This window comes from Crassostrea angulata, chromosome 5 (assembly GCF_025612915.1).
Source record: "Crassostrea angulata isolate pt1a10 chromosome 5, ASM2561291v2, whole genome shotgun sequence".
In the NCBI taxonomy this organism is placed as follows: Eukaryota; Metazoa; Mollusca; class Bivalvia; order Ostreida; family Ostreidae; genus Magallana; species Magallana angulata.
Genome location: NC_069115.1, coordinates 52,443,555 through 52,466,823, shown reverse-complemented (window position 1 = coordinate 52,466,823; position 23,269 = coordinate 52,443,555). Strand labels below are relative to the sequence as shown.

At 31.6% G+C, this 23,269-nt stretch overlaps 1 protein-coding gene across 1 annotated transcript; it reads right to left on the bottom strand.

The window, feature by feature from the left end:
- Positions 1-424: 424 nt before the first annotated feature.
- On the bottom strand, positions 425-10,637 carry LOC128182744 (uncharacterized). Its single transcript, XM_052851485.1, has 4 exons — positions 10,497-10,637; positions 8,823-10,139; positions 3,817-3,903; positions 425-3,505 (listed from the first exon to the last, which is right to left on the bottom strand). Exons 2-4 carry the CDS (start codon positions 10,137-10,139, stop codon positions 2,549-2,551), a joined length of 2,361 nt encoding a protein of 786 aa, XP_052707445.1. The 5' UTR covers positions 10,497-10,637; the 3' UTR covers positions 425-2,548.
- Positions 10,638-23,269: the final 12,632 nt, after the last annotated feature.

Sequence of the window (23,269 nt, the reverse complement as noted above, 5' to 3'; positions counted from 1 at the left end):
AAGACCCCATTATAATGATTGAATAGTGTTCTATAAGTAGGGACCCGAATCTCAAATTCTAGAGAAGACCACTTAGCCATATTTTCACAGTGGTAGTTTTATACCACTAGGAGATGACACTGAAATTTTTTTATCCCCCAGTGTAGGGGCCTTTGTTGTGTCAGAGCCCGGTCATTTAAATGTAAAATCATCGTTTAAAAATACACACTCACTCAAACATTTCTTTATCAAAATGGTTTAAAATTACGTTTAAATCTGTATTTCTTTTTACATTTATTCATAATTTTTTTTTCAAAAGGTTTGCGGGTTAATTCATTATTCTTCAAAACATTTAATCAATTCATAAGATGACTAATGATATAGTAAATAACTAGATAAATAAATCAATAGCATTTTATTCATAAAAGTAGCAACCAAAAAAAAAAAAAATAACCAACCTAAGAGCATTAATTTTGATAAACGACTTTTTTTACTTGTTAATTGATTAGAAGAACAAGCTTTTATTTAAAAGTAAGTCAGCTCATCACAAAAGATGTGGTAGTTTTGTTTTTGTTTTTTTAATTACCCTTGTTTCATTGTTCGAAGAAATAATATGGTAAATCTGTATTGCAAAAATATGAAATAAATAGTTCTGTGGTTTCATTAATTTTCGTGGGTCTCTATTTTCGTGGATTTTCTGAAAATCACAGGTTCAAGGATACGTAAATTCGTGGCCAATAATCCTATCAATACAAAATGTAAGTTGAAATTGAATTACAATAAACATTTAATTTCGTTGATCAACTTAACGAAATCCACGAAAATTGGTATTCAACGAATATTGATGAAACTACAGTGTAAGATTTTTTAACTAAGTGAATCATATATCTTGTTTTATATGGCATCGTTTTCAAAATTGTACATTTATAAATCACGTTGCAAAATAAGAAGCAGAAACATTAGCAATTAGTGAATGATAATATATACATAAGGTTGGTTCAGACTCCATTTCACATTTTCCAAAGTAACAAGCAAAGATACTGACTATGTTCTGGTTGTGACTTGATCAACATTAATAACCTCTCTTTATATTGCATAAGTCTCTACAACTCATAAGGACTTCAACCATTAATGAAAATAAATGAAATTGGGTAATAAAATAACATTTCCTTTTGAAGATACAAACGAATACACAAAATTACGTCCCCACGAACCTGTAAAATTAAAGCAATCCACGAAAATTACCCCCACGGAATCTAATGATTCCAAAGTAATTGTTAAATCAAAATTATTCACCTAATTGTCTACGGACTTTAACGTTTTTTCCTCGATTACGACAAAGAGCACATGGCGGGTGTGACCGGTCAGCAGAGGAATTTAATATCCCAAAAACCAACAATACAGATGTATATTTTAAGTCAATGTTTTGAAAAGGATTTAACAAATGAATAATTACACTATATATTTAACCTACTGAAGTCTGTTTAATCTTAAAATGCACCCTATTTAAGATAAATAAAACCACCCAATTGTTTAAGAAAAACGGGTTAACATGAATACAGCAAAACGCCTTGCGTTTGTTTATATCTCAGAATATCTGACTTAAACTACACTGCAGTCCAAGCATATGATATTGCGCATTGCCAATCCAACATCAGTAATCACTTATTTTGTGTCATAGAAGACGGTAATGATCAGCCCTTCTCCGTTCAATCTGGTTATTTATGTTTTATTCAAGATGTCACTAGTGCTTGGTGATCATCTCTTTTGTTCATTTTTGCTGATTGTTTGTATTTACATCCAAATCTCCAAAAAAAAAACACCAAATCAAAAGATTGAAGGTATTTTCTCATTAAAAACTCCAATTGCCAGTACAGTATCGGATCTTGCAACTTTATGTCATCAGACGCAGTAAAGAATCTTTTTAACCATCCACAGGTAATGCTAGACAATGTGTATGTTAACTTTGTATGTGCCTATTTTTATCCACTTATACATTTTACTTCATGTTTTATATTTTTTCAATTTAAAACTTTTTTTTTTTTGGCATTTTTCATGTTTGGCAAAAATTTGACTGTTCGGTGTTTCCATTTATAAGTTATATCAACAGCAACAGAAAGTAAGAATTGATTGAATCTTATATAACTACATCACATGTGTACACAACAACAAGACTCGAACTTTGTTTATAAAAAAACAAATAATCTCTGTATCTCGACTGTATCTCATTGTATAACATACCAATTTTGTTGAAGCATTTAAAAAACCCATATCAACCATTCTATACAATAACAATAGAAAAAAATCATTTTTTTTTCAAATCGTGTATACGTCCCTTGATTATAGGTTACGGGGGACATCAACAATCGGCATGAAATTAATATGGCCTGTTGTTATATAAAATTAGTTCAAAATAGTCCCACGCACATCAATTGAATTGTGAAAGCTACAAATGCGCAAGTTAAATTTGCAAGGTTATAATGGAAGAGATCTTACGGCGGTATAAAATCATATTATAGTTTAAAACTATGTTCTTTGGAGTTAATGAAAAATAACATGTAATGATAACTTATGTTCCAGTCTTTTCTTTCCACTCTCTTTCTTTCTCGTTTCTATAATCAGCATGTTTGAAGAGCATTGCCTGTAGGAGAGGAGTAAAAACCAGAGACATTCTTCTGTTTTTCTGCATCATGGTTAATTTGTCAACATTCCTTGATACGGGCACCTGTAACTGACAGCCTAAACAAGTTAAATACTTGCCGACAAACACCGGTTCTGTCCCTTTAATATATTTTTTAAAGAAATTTACGTCCCTGTCCTTTTGAAAAAAAATTATGCTGTGCAAATGATTTGCAATTTTGTCGCTATGACCTGGTTGTTTTGCGACAGCGTACATTTGCCAAAGGACGGTTTGTTGTAAAATGCTCATCTTCGCATATGTCCCGATTAGCATTGGATTCTTTTCTGTCCAGTGTCTGAATTGTGTCTGACACAATTCTTCGCAGAAGGCGCCACTCCGTTTCATCTCGACTATGTCTCTTTCAAATATATTTGCGGCGCATTCAATTTCGTGAAGGTAAGAGGCGAAGTTTTGTACTTTTGAAATAGTTTCATCTATGGCCACTTTTTGATCGTTTTCCAGGTAACTGCTTTGGAAAGAAACAATGTAGCTGATCTGCCAAAAACAACTCATGACCAAACCACATATTCTTAGTACTTGTCGAAGAATGGAAGCATAGAGAAATTCTCGATTTTGAAAAAGTTCAAAACTGATTGAAAGCATTTCCACAAGCCCAATTAAAACTTCCGATTCGGTAACCTTGTCTCCTTCTAATTTTACTAGGGCTTCTGCGACCCTTTCCAAAATTGCATTTAATGGATCCTCTTTGTTTTCCCAGATGTATTTTTTAATTTTCCTGATATCCCTTTCTACCTCTATTTTTCTTTCTTTTAAAAAATTCCTTATTGTTTCCAAAAAAGATATTGTCTGTTTTCCCGTATCATAAAATGATGTTTTGACAGATGCCTGAAGCAAAAAGAAATAAAAATTTAAAAACACAAATCAAAAATTATGTTTCTATTTTAACGTAATTTATTGTAACGTAAAGAGGATTTTAAGTTGCCATTGAACAGCAATATCGGTTTGTGTTCTTCTCAGGCAACCGTAACATTCTTATTGATTGGTACTGAAATTTTGTTGAGCGCTCCCATGGTTTTTGAGCAAGAAAATGATTTTAAAGAGTACATTCAACCATGTTCGTTATTTGTTTTCAATAGATAAAAATTCGGAAAATGTGATATAATAATGAATATTAAATCTGATAGCAAAGTTTATACTTTTTCATCCACGTCTTTGACGGTCACTGTCAGTGATCCTGGCTTTGCGACTTGCACAAAAATTGGAGACTCACCCGGGGGAGTCAGCTGCAATAAAATATGGAGAAAAATTAAATACAGTAACCAATGTGCCTTAACGGTAATCTTCGTTGATAACAATCCTTTTTAAGATCAAGAAAAAAGATATCAAATTATTCAAGTAAGAAATAAATGATTAGAAGAATAACTTAAATCTGTATCTATGAAAATTAAAAATATAGTACTTCATTTAATATAAGGATTGGTTTTTTTTAAAGATATATCAATATATCAATAGGGCCTCGTTTTAACACCAACCTCCCTAACATTTTAATAACTATATCCTAGCTCATCACACATGTATATATTTTTATTCGTAACCCCAAAAACATAAGATACTTCGAATTTAAATCACATTATAACGAATACTCGACTATGAAAATTTAGCCGATAATCGTCGTGACTGAGTAATAGTCGAGTACTTAAATGCTCAAATACTTGTTGACACCCAAAATTCTTATGACATTCAATGCTCCTAATTAAAGATGTTTTGAAGATTGACTAGATAAAAGACGTCATAACCTAGCCTCTTCCTGTCCAAAGTTAAAGTATACAGTCGGCTGCTAAATTTGAGTTCGCAAAATGGCTGCTGGAACCTCGTTTAAGTACATTTTTAATAAGGAATAAGGAAACTTCTTTGAATATTAAGTGTTTATCATAATGTATGGGTCGTTATCAGATTTCATTAGCCACATTTATAAGATTTCAGGAATTGAATATCAAAGTTCGACATTTCCACGTTATTTTCATTTAGTATAATTACTAGTATGTAATCTCTGCATGTGCCTAACAGTATATCAATTGCGTCTTTGATAAAATCTACTGAACTATACGTAACAAATAATTTGATTTGTTGCCTGACGTCATGAAGGTTTAAAAGTTGCATTCTCCGAAACAGTGCAGACAATGGGAGCAAGCAACATCATGATATTTCACAAAAAGATTAATCGATGCATGTTTAAGGTGTCGGCATTTAAATTCACAATTTATGAAAATGTTATATAGGATGAAATAACAACAGCGAGCAAAAGTTTACAAGTAAAAGGGTGTTCACCATGCAGTAGACGTGTGTACTCCTGATTCAAGAATAGATTAGCCATATTTGAACGGAGGAAAAAAGGGAGGGGGTCATTGCAACAAATTGTAACATATTGTCTAATACGGTACATTATAAGTAATAATTGGATGTTGGATTGTCATTATAACAAGAGAATCATCAGTATGGATTAAAACAAATACATATTTAAACAGCTGGAATGTCTACTAGAATTAAAGCGCCAAGGCGGGGTGGGACCCGATTTTTGTTCAGTTGGGCGATTTCATTTATCTTAAAAAGGGAGCATAAATCGCGTGTTTTATTTAATGTACACTACTACATTTAACAATTACTAATCAAGTGTATTTGTTAATTTGGTAGATTTCTTCTAAAACATCCGATCCAAAGTATAGTATACATGTATGTAGCTGTTACAAAACAAATGTCAAAAAATTCATCTGATTCCTTTTCCATGGATCTTTGCCAATGGATGAGTTCATTCAAGCAATTGGATCAAAATCTCAGCCGTTACGTGAATGGTAAAGCAGGAATTCGAGCCATAATTATTTAGTTTTTGGCGCGGATTAGTGAACGAGTCCGTTTAGATCATGCATATACTCCAGAGCACACAGTGTGTTTACATCAGAGGCACGGAGCATCGGGGGTTAGGGTGAGGGGGGGGGGGCTGCTTCTGTTTTTTGCAGCAGGCACTTTTTTTAAATTTATATAATGGAAGGGAAATATTATGGATTTGCCCCCCCCCCCCCCCTCCACTTTTGTAGGAACGTGTAATAAATGAAACTGCATATAAGAAATTCTAATTTAAGTTACAGTTAGCGCTTTTTATGAATTTGAGAATTCACACTTTTTTAATTGCTTTTCAAAATGATTTTAATGAGGCTGCCCCACAAACATTCCAAATTAATACGTGTTTGTATACCCTTTTATATTTCATATGGTTGAAAAAGACTGACGTTCGTTTACAAATTTATGATCAGCAGCGAAAATTAAAATTCATTTCTAATAAGATAGCCTAATTGATACAAGCATGCTTCCTTTGAATATTTTTGTTTAGTCAGTCAAGCTTTCTGGAAAGCTATTACTTGTACTGTTATTAAAGATATAACACTAAAAATACAACTACAAAGAGATCAACTGTGTTTTCTTTCATGACCTGGTTTTAAATCTCTTCGATGATTTTCTATTCTTGCCGATTTTATTAGTTATCCAAAGATGGTAAACCATCATCGGCTGCAAGAATATTGTAAAGGCACAGAGTCGTTCTACAAGTCAAATGCTAGATTTTATAAGTATAAAACTGAAAGGACAGAAGACTAGAGAATTTTAAGAATTCGTACTTAAAGTAAATGATGTAGACATTGGGCACAATAAGATGTCAATATCTCATTCAGTCAGACGATCAGGGTCAGACCAACGCGGAAAAGCCTGTCTTTAAATGTCCTTGGTAGATCCAATCTTGAAAAGGTCAACCCGTTTTTATTCAGTTCTGCAACGTCTTAAACACTAAAGTTTCCGTGTGAAAGTTACTGTATCTTTGGACTGTGAACTTTGACCTATTTTATAAACTGTTTATAGATAAACTGTGATTTGACTGTCTTTCTCAGCATTTTAAAATTTGAACAAAAATTGTGAATTTATTTTAGGAAAATTTTTCAGAAATCTTTATTAAGAAATCATAATATTATTTTTTGTAAAGTATTATAGCTATTGCTAAATATCTAAATGAGGGTATTGTAGTATTTTTACTTGATCTAAGAGAAGTAGGTGCTCCTGTCTCGAGCAAATGTCATAAACTACAAAGGCCTTGTATGTATCACCAATTAGTGGGGGTCAATCACCTTTTTGTCGTAGGCATTTCGTGTTCTAAATCCACTATCTTTATCAAGCACAAAACCGAAAATTTTGGTAGTTTCGCATTTTCATTCTTTACCTAATAAAATGTGCTACCGGTACTAGTGTGCCATATATCAATTAAATGGACATGTACTTATCCATCCAAAAATGAATGCAATGCTATTCTAGCAATTTATACCCCTCAAATAACCGGCAAAACCCCATGATCAGGTTTTCCCTTTATTTCAAAATTTTGACTGGTTCTTTTGTGCAAAACTACCCTCTGCCAAATTTTTTCGTACAATTTGAAGCATGATGTATATGTATAGCATGACTGGATATTAAATTGTATATTTTAAAAAAAATGTTATACAGTTTGTTTATAGAACAAACTCTGCAAAACGTGATTGCGTTTTCTTGCCCCTTATAAAGATTTTCCCCCGATTTTGAGGCTGGTATTTTGTACTACATCTTCGGCATTTCCTCTTAAAACTCTTAAAATAATTAGTTTGAATGGAAAGTATATATATATATATATATATATATATATATATATATATATATATATATATATATATATATATATATATATATTTATGTGTGTGTGATAGTTTGACTTAGTTTTATTTTTAGTATTAGTTACCGGTATTCATTCATTTTTTTTCCCATCTTTCACTCTTTGCGCTGCACTAATACTAACAAGTGTGTGTAAACTTAAACACCCCTATTATAAATAATGGTATAGTCAGTTTAGGTTATTTATTTCAGTGGTTTGGATTATTCCATTTGAAGATAGGTATCTTTATATTTACGGTTTGTGATTGGTCAGTATTGGTCACTACTGATAGAGTTTGGCGGGAGATATTCTTTTGTATTCTGGTTCTGTAATTCTTTAATTGCAACCAAGACTTCTAGCCAGACAGGTGTGTTTCAGACTGAGATAAAGCATACAGACTCAGACCTGTAAGTTATTCTTTTAAAACATAATTCTTTAAATAAATACAATTCAAAACTTTTATAGGTTAAAGATTAAAATAAATAAGTAAAGTTAATATATAAGTATGAGTGTGTAGAGTGAACGTTTTGAATACAGTACAATGTAAATATCGGTGAGCAGTATATGTCTTATATATTTAATTGTATAGTAGACAAGATCTTATATATTGTATAAATTATAAATAGGTCAAGTCATATAATGAGCCTGATCCGCTGATTGATACTACGTATATGCAGTGTCGTGCACCTAGTTCCATAAATTGGTAACTATTTGTTGAAATTCATTATTGTAAATAGTTTTAATATAATCTATATATTTGAGTGATGTTTCTAAGCTTTGGAAATATTATTTAACATAAAATTCAGATTTATCGTGTATTGCGATTAAATGTAAAGCGATATAATTGACCTATAAGTAAATGTATATTATACATGTTTGTGATGTCTATAATGTTTGTGTTGTTATAGTGGTGTGCTTATATGTTTTATGTATTGTTTTAGGGTGAAACGATTAATGCGACGTAACGCTCAGAATATATATAATATAGAACCCTACAATCGTCTTGGTGTTTTGTTTTATTCGTCCAAGAACGGTTACATATATATATATATATATATATATATATATATATATATATATATATATATATATATATATATATATATTTATAAACAAATAGAAGACCTCCCCCTAACCACCACCCCCAAATTTGATTAACTAAAAGTATGTATACTGTCTTTCACCTACAATGAACAGTTGTGCATTTTAAAAAGATGGCGAGAGTGGCAACGATTTAAACTGATGTTAAATAGTATATAATATAATATTAAAAGTGGGGCGATAGAAATTTTCACTCATTTTGAAATTGTTAATAACGTGATCCATATGAACGTCAGTCATTTTTTGAACTTGCGCATTGCCAACTACTGTATATATCATAGAGAATACAGATTTTCACTTTTTAAATTATATTCTTAGATGACCTACCAAGCAAGCAGGGTAGGGTAAAATTGAAAGATAAAACAAACATAATAAACGTACCGTAAACAAACATTCGACACTGGGTTTTGAATTTCTTCCTAGCCCTCTAGCGTTTTTGAAAAAGGTATTTTCCATGAAAACAAATTTCTCTGGCCATTGTTTGGTACAAAGTGTAAAACAAGAATGAGTTCCCTCTTCCTCTTTTGTGTCCTGTACGAGATTAACTCGCCACTTGGCATTGTCTTGTCCTTGAACTGATTTGCTGTATTTGCAGTAGCCACTTTTTTTCATATAGACATATTCATCCGAATATTCGGATTGGATGTAAAAAAGATTGAATTCATTTTCAATAGCCTTGAATCTAAATCTGATTCTTACGTTCTGAACATTCGTCGAACTTTTCATTGCTCTTACAGTAGCAGAGGCAGTTGGTCTTCCAAAAAGGTCATTCTGGTTTATTTCTGGCGTGATTAGAAAAATTTGGTCATGCAACACTGATTGTAAATCTTGAAAAGACAGATGTAGCTGCTCTAGATATGTTAAAAGTTCTTTTTCATCTGAAGGGTTGAAAAATGCTAATACACCTACATTTTTTAGAGATGGCGATGAGAAAAAAGCCAAAAAAGTTTGGTTTTCTTTTTTTTCTATATCAATATATTTCTGCAATGCACTGACAATACATCTACTGTAATCTTTTGCTTCCAAACATGTCATCATTCTAAAAAGAAGAGCATGGCGCAAGGTGGAAATTCTCACGAACATTTTCAAAAACTCTAGGCATATACACCAATCCTTTTTTCCACCAGACATGAGAGTCATAATGCGGCTTTTCAAATTTCCTAATAGTTCTACTCCAATGTGTATACCATCATTAGAAATCAAGCTTTGTAAAGTAGCTGCAGTGACATGCTGTTGTTCATCAACTCCATCGATGAAATTCGCAGTTCCTCTCAATCTTTCAGCTAAACCTGCCAATTCGTGTGGTATTGCATCATTTGTCGAAATTTCAGGCTTTAGCATCTTCTTCAAATCAATGCGTTCAAATATGACTTTTAGAAAGATAGCCACCAGACTTACAAAATATGAACCTAGACTAAGAATGGGAAATGCGAATCCTAACAGTTCAAGCACCTGGCTTAATATTTTCATGATGTCTATAATCACATATTTATCGTCCTTGCTATCAATTCCTTTCATAGACATCCATATGACATCTATAAGTAACGCAAAATTGTCTGAAAGATCATCAATCTTGTCTCTAATGCTCGTGAGAATTAATTGTTTTGCATTCTTTCCGGAGCACTCACAAAAAGTTATAATTTCCTGGAGTTTGGTTTTTGTAGATTTTGAAGATTTTTTTCCGCTGGACATATCCATCTGTTGACATAATATATGTGTCAAATATCAAATATTTATTCCCGTAAAAAAATCAAGCTTATTTTAAGATAAACCTAATTTGTTTAAAACAGCCCAATTATTCTAATATTGGTAAATATTTGTTAAAATTCTTGTTCCACTGATGAATATAAAAACAGCAATTTTATAATTTAGGGCAATAACCTGAATTGAATTGAATTGGACATACATCATAATAAAATCTGTCTTGCTGTTTATTTTCATTTTTGACAGTACAGATGTACACTTTTATTAAATCCACGAAACCCGAAAAATTTCCACAACTTTCAATTTATCCTTTGTAAACTATTAAAATCAATATGTATAACATGTTTTTACCTTTGTATTTTGTATTTTTTGTTGATGCTACTGCTTTTCAATTACAGATTATCGGTACGACGCTTTGCGAATGCTTTTATCTTATGTCCTATGTAAAATCCAGTCTTTCTTCAGGAACATCTTATTCATGTAGACAATCAGCTGAAAAAAAACATTTTACAACAATTACGCTATTCATTTATTATTTTCGAGGTATGCCCAAGTGATACTGATAAAACAAAATTGCGGTCATAAGTCACCACTCAATTCATTAGTATGGGAATATTATCCTTAAAATGAAATCTCATTATATAATGGCTACTTCTGAAAAATTATGCCTATACTCACTTATTATTGCTCTCATAATTTTACCATGTGAGACGGTGTAAAGCAGAATTATGACCCCCTCAGAATAATGACCGGGGGTCATTTTCAATGTTGAAAATTGATTCCTCGCTCATTATTCTACGTAAAACAATGACCTTTTTGCCTAAAGAAAAAGTGTCATTTTCATAAAATGAGCTCAACCTACATGAAGAGAAGTGACCCCTGTATGATAATGACCTCCTAATGAATTTTTGTTTTTTAATATCATTTCTTGTTACAATCAGGTAAAATAGCCTCTACAATATTTTTACAAGTAACTTAAAATTATAACTGATATTCAAATAAACCTACAGTAAAAGAAGGGATATATTCCAGAAAATAAAAATCCTTTCTTAATATAACAAGATACTGATATACTGTGGTTGTATTTATTTATAAAGGTTTCAATTTTCGTGGATAAAGTGAAAATCACAGCTTCAAGGACATGTAAATTCGTGGCCAATGACTCTATCAATACAAAATGTAATTAGAAATTGCTCTTCGATGAACATTTAATTTCATGGATCAACTTATCAACGAAATTGGTATTCAAAGAATATTGATGAAACCACAGTATCAGATCGAGATAAAGTTCTCAATACAACGAGTTATATTCATCTCATTGTTTCGAGATAAAAGTCACTAATCTATACAAGGAAAATTATGTTTATTGAAGATGAGAGAAAAGACTACACTGGTCATGAATTATACTTGCCTTGACGTTTAAACTTTCCTAATACAAGTAACAACTGGGAATGAAAGTTCAGCACCCAGAATTAATGAATAAACCAAAATTATGAAAAGTTTACTCCATTGTTAGAAATTATTGCTCGATTTATCTATCTAACAAATTTTTAGCTCTAAAATACCTTTTTTGCAGTCACAATATTTGTCTCCGTTTCATTATAAAATATGTATGAAAGTTTACATAGAATAAATCAAATCCGGTATTGGTTTTGTCAAATCCTATTAACAAAGATTCTTCATCGATCCATTAGATAAACAAAATGACCCCCGGTCATTATTTTACAGGGGTCATTATTCTTCTTTACGGCGAAATTATAAATTTTAGGATTCTTATCATAAAGATTCCTTTTATTTTCAAGATACATGTAGATGAGCGCTCACGCATAACTAGATTGTCGTCTCGATTCTTAGTCAACTACCACCGAGACCACTCCCCTGGAGCCATCTAGACCATCTCATAGGGAGATCCTGAATCTACAAAGATCCAAGGCAACACTAACAATGATGTACTAGATAATCCTTGAGAAAGTTAAGATATCACCTAGGCATTTTATTACTGCAAGGGGTCTCACCGTTGATTTATACAAGGACCAGGGGATCACACCGTTTGACATAAAAACTATCACCTAATGATGTATTTACCGGTAAATGCCACTGCTTTTAGACTTTTATTCGCATTTCTTTAAAAATTGTAAAAAAAAAAAAAAAAAAAAAAAAAAGGGGGTTTTTGACTGCCCTGCCATATGCCTGAGCATTAACGTTCTTTAAAGAACCCTGTTCAGTGTTTTGAAGAAAAAGAATAAAAAAAAAAACCTTTAAGCCATGTTTAAACTCGATATTGTAACTACGATTGCATGAATTTAATGACTGTTTTTCTAGAAAACCTTCCGCTCAAAAAAACTAACAGGCCTAACTCATCTATTCGATAATTTTATGAGAATTTTCTTATTGAATGTTTTGTAATTCGTGCTGGGTAAAGCAATATTAAAAAAAAAATTATTATATGCGCATTGATTTTAATTTATGGCGTAAAATATACCTAACAAATGGGAATGTTTGATTAAAAATTAACTGGCGGCTGTTCAACACGATTTGTCTAAGCTTGACATGGTTCACTGCATGTTGTAACGTGACTGAAAATTTCCAACCTATTTAAAGCTATTACAGACACTCGTTGCTATTAAGAAAAAACACTAGAAAATAACACAACTTATTTCTAAACAACCTTATATTATACCCAATATACCCAAAATAAGCAACGTTTGTGAAGTTTAAGGTCTTGCAAGGCAGATTGTCACCAGACTATTAGGTCTTAGCCTAACTCAACATGACTAGCTAATGCTTTTAAACTTTTATTCGCCTTTATTTAAAAATTGTTAATAAAAATTTTTTGACAGTCCTGCCATGCGCCTGAGAATTAACGTTCTTTAAAGAGCCTTGTTCAGTGTTTTGAATTAGGAACTTGAAAGAAAATTTCCAATCTATTTAAAGCTATTACAGACACTCGTTGCTATTAAGAAGTTACACACTAGAAAAATAACGCATGATATCTATCTCTAAACAACTTTATATAATACTCTATATTACTGCAGGGGATACAAGGACCAGGAATCTCACCATTTGAGGACAATACTATTACCTAATGATGGATATATTTACTAGTAAACACACATTCAATCAAAAGACGATGAGGCAGTGGAACCATCTCCAATCAGGAAAATAAGCAACATTTGTGAAGTTTAAGGTCTTGCTAGGCAGATTGTCACCAGACTATTAGGTCTTAGCCTAACTCAACATGACTAGACAATGTTTTAAAACTTTTATTCGCCTTTATTTAAAAATTGTCAATAAAAGGTGTTTGACTGCCCTGTCATGCGCCGGAGCATTAACGTTCTATTAAGTGTTCAGTGTTTTGAAGAAGAAGACGGAGAAAAAACTTTGAAGTCATGTTTAAACCCGAGATTGTAACTTCAATTGCATGAATTAAATGACTGTTTTTGGAGAAAATATTTCCTTAAATAATAGTAACAGGCAGAACTTATCTGTTTGATAATTTTATGTGACTTTTCTTATCAACTGTTTTGTAATGATAAATAATAATTATTTTGTGCTAGATAAAGCATTATTGAAAATAATTATTACATGAGCATTGAACTTAAATTATGACGAGAAATATACCTAACAAATGGGTATGTTTCATTAAAAATTAACTGGCGGCTGTTCAACACCATTTGTCTAAGCTGAACATGGTTCACTGCACGTTGTATTTTCAATAAAGAACGTGACTGAGAACTTCCAATCTATTTAAAGCTATTACAGACACTCGTTGCCATGAAGAAGTTAAACATTAGAAAATAACACAAGATAATTAATTCTTAACAACTTTATATTTTATCTATATTACTGCAGGGGATACAAGGACCAGGGATCTCACCATTTGAGGACAATACTATTACCTAATGATGGATATATTTACTAGTAAACACACATTCAATCAAAAGACGATGAGGCAGTGGAACCATCTCCAATCAGGAAAATAAGCAACATTTGTGAAGTTTAAGGTCTTGCTAGGCAGATTGTCACCAGACTATTAGGTCTTAGCCTAACTCAACATGACTAGACAATGTTTTTAAACTTTCATTCGCCTTAATTTAAAAATTGTCAATAAAAAATTTTGACTGCCCTGTCATGCGCCAGAGCAATAACGTTCTTTGAGGAGCCCTGTTCGGTGTTTAAGAAGAAGAAGATAAAAAAAATTGGAGCCATGTGTTTAAAGGGGCACGATTTTGGTAACATTCTATTTTTCTGTTATTTACTATTTACATTGGTAACCTAACAAATGGGTATATTTTATTATGAATTAACCCGTGGCTGTTCAACACGATGTGTCTGTCTAAGCTTGACATGGTTCACTGCATGTTGTATCTCAGTTAGGATCGTGACTAAAAATTTCCAATCTATTTAAAGCTATTACAGATACTCGTTGATATTAAGAAGTTAAACGCTAGTAAAATAATACAAAATATCTATTACTTAACAACCTTTCGTATATTTCATGAGTATTGCGTTTAGAGAAATATCAGCGGACAGGTTAAATAATAATAAGACTTAAAACCGCGTAATAAAATATGAAAAAAATATCCCGATTATAATGTTTATATAAAGTCATATGAAATTTAAATTGTCAAAATAGCCATGCTTGAAACTTGAAATAAAAAAGCATGAAATATATTTCACATGTAATTTTTGTTCAATACTAAAACATAACATACATATATCAAAACATAATAAAATGACAGAATTGTTTGGGTTTTTTTCAAGATTGTTAGTTTGATACTGTTTCTTCTCAGAAACATTTATGTCTAACATTTTCTAATGACTTGAAATGTATGTGTATACGTATATAAATGATAAGTAAACATAGCTTGCAAATAACTAGGACTAATTGAGAAACTTAAATTTACTTCAGGCATTATAATTAACCTTTGTAAGACCTTTTTTTGAATATGCTACTATTTTTTGGGACGGTTGCTCTTCAGCGGATAATGAAAAGGTAGAAAACGTACAGCTACACGCTGCAAGAATTGTAAAGGGTCTTCCAATTATGGCCTTTACAGAATCTTTAAATTTTGAAACGGGGTCGAAATCTTTAGCTAAAAGACGAGGGGAAAATGCGAAACTTATGACTATGCATTAAATTCACTACAATCTTTTACAACACTATCTTATTGATATTGCTAGTATTTATAAAAAGATACTTCTCACTACAGCACTCGTAATGAAGATACTCATAAACCTCCAAGAGTTAAGTACGATATATATAAAAAATAAATTCAGATGCTAAAAGCAATGGAACTTACTTAACTCGGATACCAGGGGAGAAACATCCGTCCGTCAATTTCAAAGAAGCATTTTTAATAATACCAATGATACAAACGTTTTTATATATTTTCTTCATCGTAATAGTATGAATAACTAACATCATTCATTCAAGATTGAGGCACAATTGCTTACTGAATTATGATCTTTTTAGAAAAACCTACTGTATATTATAATGGACTATAAGATATGTCCAAAGTAAACTACAACATATTTTTATATTTATGGACTCGTTTTATTACCTCACTATGAAGTTTTCCTAAACAGAGCGTTATTTTATTGTTAGAAAATATCACTAGGTCTAAGTACATGAGCGGTTGCGATCAAAAATGGCCAAAATATTTATAAATCAAAAAATTATGGACAGTTTTTTTATGGATTTTATGCAGAAGACATGTTGCTTTTAATAGATCGTAAGTAATAAAAATAATTACCTTCTCTCATGAGTGGTTTTCGACGATAATACGAGCACAACTAGATATGCCGACTTAAATAGAGGTTTTAAATTCATACAAGTTCCCACGTAAATATTTTTTTTTCATTTTGATGATGAATGTGGTTTATAACGAAGAAAAAAAGCCGAGGCCTGTGAATACCAGCGGATGCGATCAAAACAGCGCAAAGGCACAGCACAAGGAATACAACCTATACCTGGCCAAAAAAAAAAGCCTTTTGAAGAATCAATGGCTATTTTTGTTTGCTTTATCTGAACAAACATATCCAATTTAAAACAAATTGCAATATTAATGCATGATTGCAGAACTCAGATTAAAACTACAAAATTAAGAACCTAATTCCAATGTAACGGAAACCTGTTCAATTAATATGTATTCTTCTATCATGGGCATGCTATTGCGGGGTTTTTTTTAACACCTTCTTTATTGGAATTGAGCCAACAAACCTTATCACTGTTACATTTTATGAAGGTTTTTTAACGAGTGAATTCCACAAACTGCATATTATATATATATATATATATATATATATATATATATATATATATATATATATATATATATATATATATATATATGATAATCACATATTCATCATTAGGTATATCTACATGACAAAACAATTTTAACATAGATTTAGTGTGTGAGCAAAAAAATCGTCATTCTGTAATGCGTGTAATAAAATGTTAAATACAACATGCCCATACCAACCAAATAATTTCCGTTCTTAAAATGCTAAGAAAAGAATACACAAAAATAACCATACACACATGCAAAGTATTCGTGGCATGTAAATTTTGAAAGAAAACTTATTCAATAATACACTAAAACAACTCTCATTTACGTAAAGTTACCGCATGTGTTTGTACTGTTTGTTTTACATTTCTTGGTACATAGCAACTAGCAACTATTTAAATGCTCCAGTATGCACTATTTTTAAATAGAAAATTGAAAACATCTGAAAAAAATGTCTTTGGATTACATTGAAATTCCTTACAAGCAATTTGAACATTTGATTTCAAAGAACGCAAAGTGTTTTGCGACCATACAATGCAAAATATCGGAATATAACATATTATCCCATGTTTGTATAGAAAAGCCAACGCACACAAGTGATTAGAATGAATCTAAATACCCACCCCCTCCACGAAAAAAACTCTGATCATTACCAAGTAAATCAAGTTTGGTAATGCTTAAAGTTACGTTTTAAACCCTATTAAACAAAACTTCACATTCATGAAAATCCGATGATAAGATTATGTATCCTATGTGTGATTGTGATCATGTGTGGAGAGGTGATTTCAGAGCGTTTGCCTCTATTTAATTTATTGCTGTCACCGTTGTATTTTTACGTTTTCTCTGTCCCGTTAAAATTAAAATACGATTTTTTTAGGATATAAAATAATATTTAAGCATCTTTTTCAAAGTTATAGTTATACTTCATGAAATTCCAAATTGATTCATACAGCGTACAGTGTTTTACCCCGTATACCTTTTATTTTTAGCCGTGTATTAGGGTAAATCTTGGGATTTTTTCTTACTATTAGAAAAAACCTCGTATGAACCCAGGGATTCCTATAAATATCGAATAATTAAGAAAATATGCGGCAAGAATATCTTGAGATCTAGACAGACTAAAATAACATGATTTAAGTCATATACATTCTCAGCTTAAGGTTTTATCCCAAAAAAAATGGTTTGGATTTAATACTTTTTTAAAATTGGCAAAATAGAGGCAGATGTCACACCTCATCAACAAGAGTTCATGTAGAAGAGTTTAAACATGTAAACTATTTGATCGATTGCAATAATACTATTGCAATAAGTGTCATACGGCCAATAAAAAGGGCATACAATCAAGCTTGTTACATGCCTTGTAAATTTGATTATATAAGACTAAATTGTTTTTACTGATAATGATGTAATGATTATCTAGTTATCAAAGAGTACAGCAGCACAAAGTGAAGAATTGCAATCTTAATTTTAAAAAAACACCCTCTCTGAATGAAGGTAAAAAAAAATAAAACAAGAGATGTTTGTGAAACACTAACCCCCCTCCCCCGCCCTTGGAAACATATATGAAGAAAATGAACGGAAACTACAAATGAGTAGAGTTTTACTAAGTCAAAGGGGCGTAACTCTGTCGAACGTACCCAAAAATCAAACTTGACCTAGATATTATTATAATAAATGTGTTTACCAAATTTCATTTCAATACGTGCAACCTCTGCGAAGAAAATGAACAAAACCTACAAATGAGTGGAAGTCCAAGGGGCATAACTCTATTGGAAATTGCTTGATCACACCTTTAATCGAACTTGACCTAGAAGATAACGTGATAAATCTGTATACCAAATTTCATTTCATTACGTACAGCCTTTGCAAAGAAAATGAACGGAAACTATTGGTGGACCGACCGACAGACAGACGGACAGACAGACAGACGGACAGCAGCAAAGCAATATGCCCTCTCATCTTCGAAAGGGGGCATAATAAGTAAGAAATTTAAACGCCTGTTCCACAGAAGTGATTATATTTTTTTAAATCTAGAAACTCATATTATATTAATATATTAAGTATTTTACATCATGCTTATCATATTAATTTTATGGAGTGACTTCAGTGTTTTTAAATATGTTCATTCTCCTAAAAGTCTTCCTGATAGAAGAAGCTTTTTGATGGTCAAGTTTTATTCACAAAATTGTCAAAATTTCAGGACAATTTAATGGATCTTATAGAAGACAAGTTACTGTTATCAAAATATAGGTTACAAACCACATATTTTAATATTTACATTCTTTCACATTAGGCTTAACGCTGTAGAGGTGTATTACTAACATACTTCAAAATATCAAATTCAAAAGACCAATTTCGGTAAATGCCAAGTTCGTTTTGAAGACATTTTTCTTTTAAATTAGGTAATTAAAAAAATTATTGATTACATAAACAGTGAAACAATTAGACCAGATTTTGCCCTTTGTCATTTTCAAATAAAGCAGGGATCCCAAAAGATTAAATTACAGCCATACCAGGCACTTTACAGTATTTTTAAGAATCTTTCGTTTGGAATCTGTTTTTCAAAAGAAATATTAACTAAAAGTTGTAAGGTTGAAATAGTAATTTATACATTAGATTAGAAAAAATGCAAAATAAATTGTCCTCATTTAGCTAAGAACAAAAATGAAATGCTGCGCTGCAAACCATTGTAACTTGAAAGTTAATCTAGTATGGACTATTTAGGGAAAACAAACAAATATGTATGCATTTTTCAAAATCGGGAAATGCAAAGTTAACAATTACTAAGTGTAGTATTATCAGTGATCAAATAATAGCTGCCTGACATCATGATGTAAGGCGTAATCATTTTAAGCTGAAAGTTGCATGATCTAAAAAAGTGTTTAAGTGTCAACTTTTGAATTTGTAAAAAAAAATAAGTGTAACCAGTTATATAATTTGTATATTAAATTACAGCGCTAGCGTGTTTGATTGGTATACGTGTTTAGAGTGAGTGATTATGTATGAGAGTTTAAAGCAATATGAGCTGCAATTTTCATATTGTAATTTTTTTTAAAGAAAATGTTATTTTCTACTAAAATGACAAAAAATATCATGGTTTTAAAATTTCTGTTGGCTCTGTTTTTGTGGGAAAAGCCATTAAGAAGCCTTAATTGGAGCAAAATTGAATTATTGTCGCCCTGTACAAAAATTGATCTGCTATATATTCCTTATAAGAAAAACCTTTCTCCTGACAAAAATTAATGATTTAAGTTACAGGCAGACTTATCATACTAGCAAGTTTTTGCAGCAAAATAACATTCTAAAAAATACAGCTCATATTGCTTTAAATTCTGTAACATGGACAATGACAAGACTGGACAATAGGGTCACGTGACTAACTCTGCATGCACCCTTCCCCGCAAAAAACTTATACCGGACTGGCACTCTTCGTCTAGCGCTTGAACGGGTCAGAACTAGCTGTATAGCAATATACTTAAGCCTTAGGATTGTTTGTCCCGGTAAGACTTCATGTCATAAATTAAAGTCATTTCAAACTGTAATATTACTGTTTCATTTCGTTGTCTAATGTGTATGTTTGTCTGTGTCTAATTGTCTTGTCATTTGTGTCTATTCTGTATTCTTATTTGTTTACTTACGAAATTTCAGGTTTATTCTGTATTTATAAATATTTAACAACGACCCAAGCTTGGCTTATTTCGACCACTGGCTACATAAGAAAATGTTAGATGTGCTGAAATAAGCAACAATCAACAAAACATAAAAAAACCAAACGCGATAATCACAAAGCACTTGAGTAATCCTTAATGAAAATTAATTGCAAAATGTAAACGGAGGGTGGGGGTGTCATTGTTAGTGTTTTCTATGATACAGTATCAGTAATGACTGATGATAAATTGTTAATGTACAAAATCTAATGCTAGAAAAATAAAAACAAGATCTATTTGGGTAACATTGGCCGTTGCATAGTACCATGTGGGATGCCAATTAACACACAACTTTTTGGTAAACCCACACTAATCAATAAATCAAAATTTATACAATACACAACATATGCTTAAAAGAATACCATGGATAAGAAATGTGAACTCACATCAAGCAGATATGTTACAAACAAAATGATTTAACATTTAACCCTACTTCACAGCCCAATGGTGACAACTTCGCAATAATACAAAGTTTATGTAGGCCTCAGTTTCTTTTGTGTGTGCAAGCGCCACGTTGGTGCTTGCCACGACATTTTGGAAACGATCTTATACATAAAACAAAGGAGAAGCCAGTAGCAAAAAAAAACAAAGCATACCTGTATTGAGAATGTTCAAGCTCGAAAATTTAGAATAGGTGGTCGAACTATGAAAGACGTAAGCAAAGACCTTATGACAAATTATTTCAAAACATTTCCCCCAAAATTGTTCAACCTATTTTGTATGCATCAATGGTTGATACATGTAAGAACGTTGATTCCGACATCTTGTACATATGCTGACCAAAAATTAAAATATTTCTCTTACTGCATTGTATATGCCAAATACTGAGCAAAACTGTTGTCAAAGAAGAGCATGTTTTTGTTTACAAATTCCACACACAAGTATTAAAAATTGTCCTTTTAACCACTTTGAACAGCACAGCTGCAGACAGTCCTACATTGAAGATTTTAAAATCTCCAAAAATATTAAAGGAGGCCCTTGGTGTCCGTTCCACAACAATTTGTTGAGAAAACGAATGAGATTTTCACATTTTATTTATAGCGTTGCCTTAAAATAGGGTTTGATAACTCTGCTGCAGGTTCTGTGCCAACGAAATCAATGGTTCATGCTCAGTAGACTGGAAGAACTTTGTTAAAAAAGGTGACCACCTTAAAATTAAATTAAAAGGAGGTTTATACGTCTTAAAGTCAGAGCAGAGACTTTAAGTTCTACGTGTCAAATCGTTTGATGGCAACAAAGTCGTCTCTAAAAGGTTTCAACGTAAAGATACAATAAGCTCCAGAGACAGATTGCAAAGTGTGATTCCCCCCCCCCCCCCCCCCTGGATGTCCAAGATACACTCAGCAAAGAAACGAACCTTTTATACAACTTATTGGCATTAGTGTACATTTTCATATGATCTATATACTTTATGGTAGTTCAGATTTTTGAAATAAATAAAACGGTAAAATTGTTTCCCATGTTGTTATATTGGAGCTCCCAAGTGTTTTTGTTACACTTTTTAAACCTATTTAAGTATTATACATGTATATTTACTTGTTATATAGTTCCCTTTTATTTTATTACTGTTCTTTTCAAATGGGCTGGATCATGAAAATCTCATTCTTAGGTTTGTATATTTGCAATTATTAATGAAGGTGATAGGTTTGTTAATGTAGGTGTGAGTAAGCATGTCTATCAACAATATGTCTTACAACCATATACGGTAAATGTTCAGATAATTATTTAATATTTAAGTATCCCCCGTCTTTTATACATATTACATCAATAATATTCTTTAAATTTGCAATACCATATTCTTATGCCCATAGATAATTTCTTCTTGACTTTGTATGTTTGAAAGGGTTAACATATGCTTATCTGTTATCTAATCCATTCAATAATTTGAACATTCCGTTCAATAAAACACGTTTAAATTAACAATGTAGGCGCCTGTGATAGGAAGGCCAGTCATCTACTCCAACGCTGTTGGATGATCTTGTACAAAATCTTTGTATTAAAAAATGTAATTTACCTATTTATTGACGAAAACAATTACTGTAAGTATTTTAAAAAAAAAAAATATTTGTTATCAAAGCAATCTAGAAACAATTAAAGCAAAATTATTTTATTGTCATCCTGTACAAAAATTAGGTTGCTAACTTGATAAAGATTCCATGAAGCAGAATTGTTTATGCCTAGAAAATTAGCGATTTGATGATATTTAGTTACATCAGAAGTTATCCTAACGGAACAAATAAAACACTAAAAAATATCGGCTTCCAAGATATTTAGTTACTGCAGCACTGTTCACGAAAGAGTACATGTTACCGTATCATCATTTTGTAAACTGTTATTGGCTGGCTGGGTGTGAATACAAAATTTTAACAAACTGCATGAGTGGGTGCAAACACAAACATCTCAACATGTATACTGTTAATTTTGTATTTTCACCCACCCAGAAAATATACAATGAACAATATCAAAGTTTCAATTCATTGGGTGAATGTAAAACCAAAATTAAACAATATGACGTATTGTAAGTTTTTAAATTATTTATATGTGTACACTTCTCCAGTGAATTTTAAAAAAAAGGAGTTTTTTTTTCTGAACTGAATAGTTTAATGTGTAACCATGTATACAAATATTATTCAAAAACATATTTTTAAAAAAATATATAGATATCACACAAAACAGCAATTATATGCGAAAAGTTTATTATGAATAAAATTGTTATTTAATATTTAAAGGGATTAATTGTAAATTCAAAAAATAATCATTTAAGTCTCATTTTCACCCCCCCCCCCCCTCCCAGTTGAATGATGTAAACATGTATATCTACAGAATAATTATGTAAAAACTTATAATTCTTAATTAAATAACTCAAGTTATAAACATTGATTCGTTAATTTATGCTTCTTTGCTGTTGAATTTTGAACCGGTTTCATGATCAAAATTCCACGTTGCGGGTCAATTTTCAACGGATTCGGGTTTTTATTCAACAACTTTGGTCTCAATATTCAACATGGAAAAATGACCCCCGGGTCAATTTTCAACCAGGGTCAAAATTCTTCGTTTCACCGGCTCCGGGTGCGTTACCCTTCTCCGAAGCGAACACAGAACGTACCCATTGACGCCCGACTCC

Bases quoted from the DNA above. Each gene is read 5' to 3' on its own strand.
- LOC128182744 (XM_052851485.1), bottom strand. From the start codon at position 10,139: ATGGATATGTCCAGCGGAAAAAAATCTTCAAAATCTACAAAAACCAAA. The intron at 3,904-8,822 runs GTACGTTTATTA...ATTTTATTGCAG, and splicing joins GTGTCGAATGTTTGTTTACG to CTGACTCCCCCGGGTGAGTC. The intron at 3,506-3,816 runs GTATAAACTTTG...TTTTTGCTTCAG, and splicing joins TCAAAGACGTGGATGAAAAA to GCATCTGTCAAAACATCATT.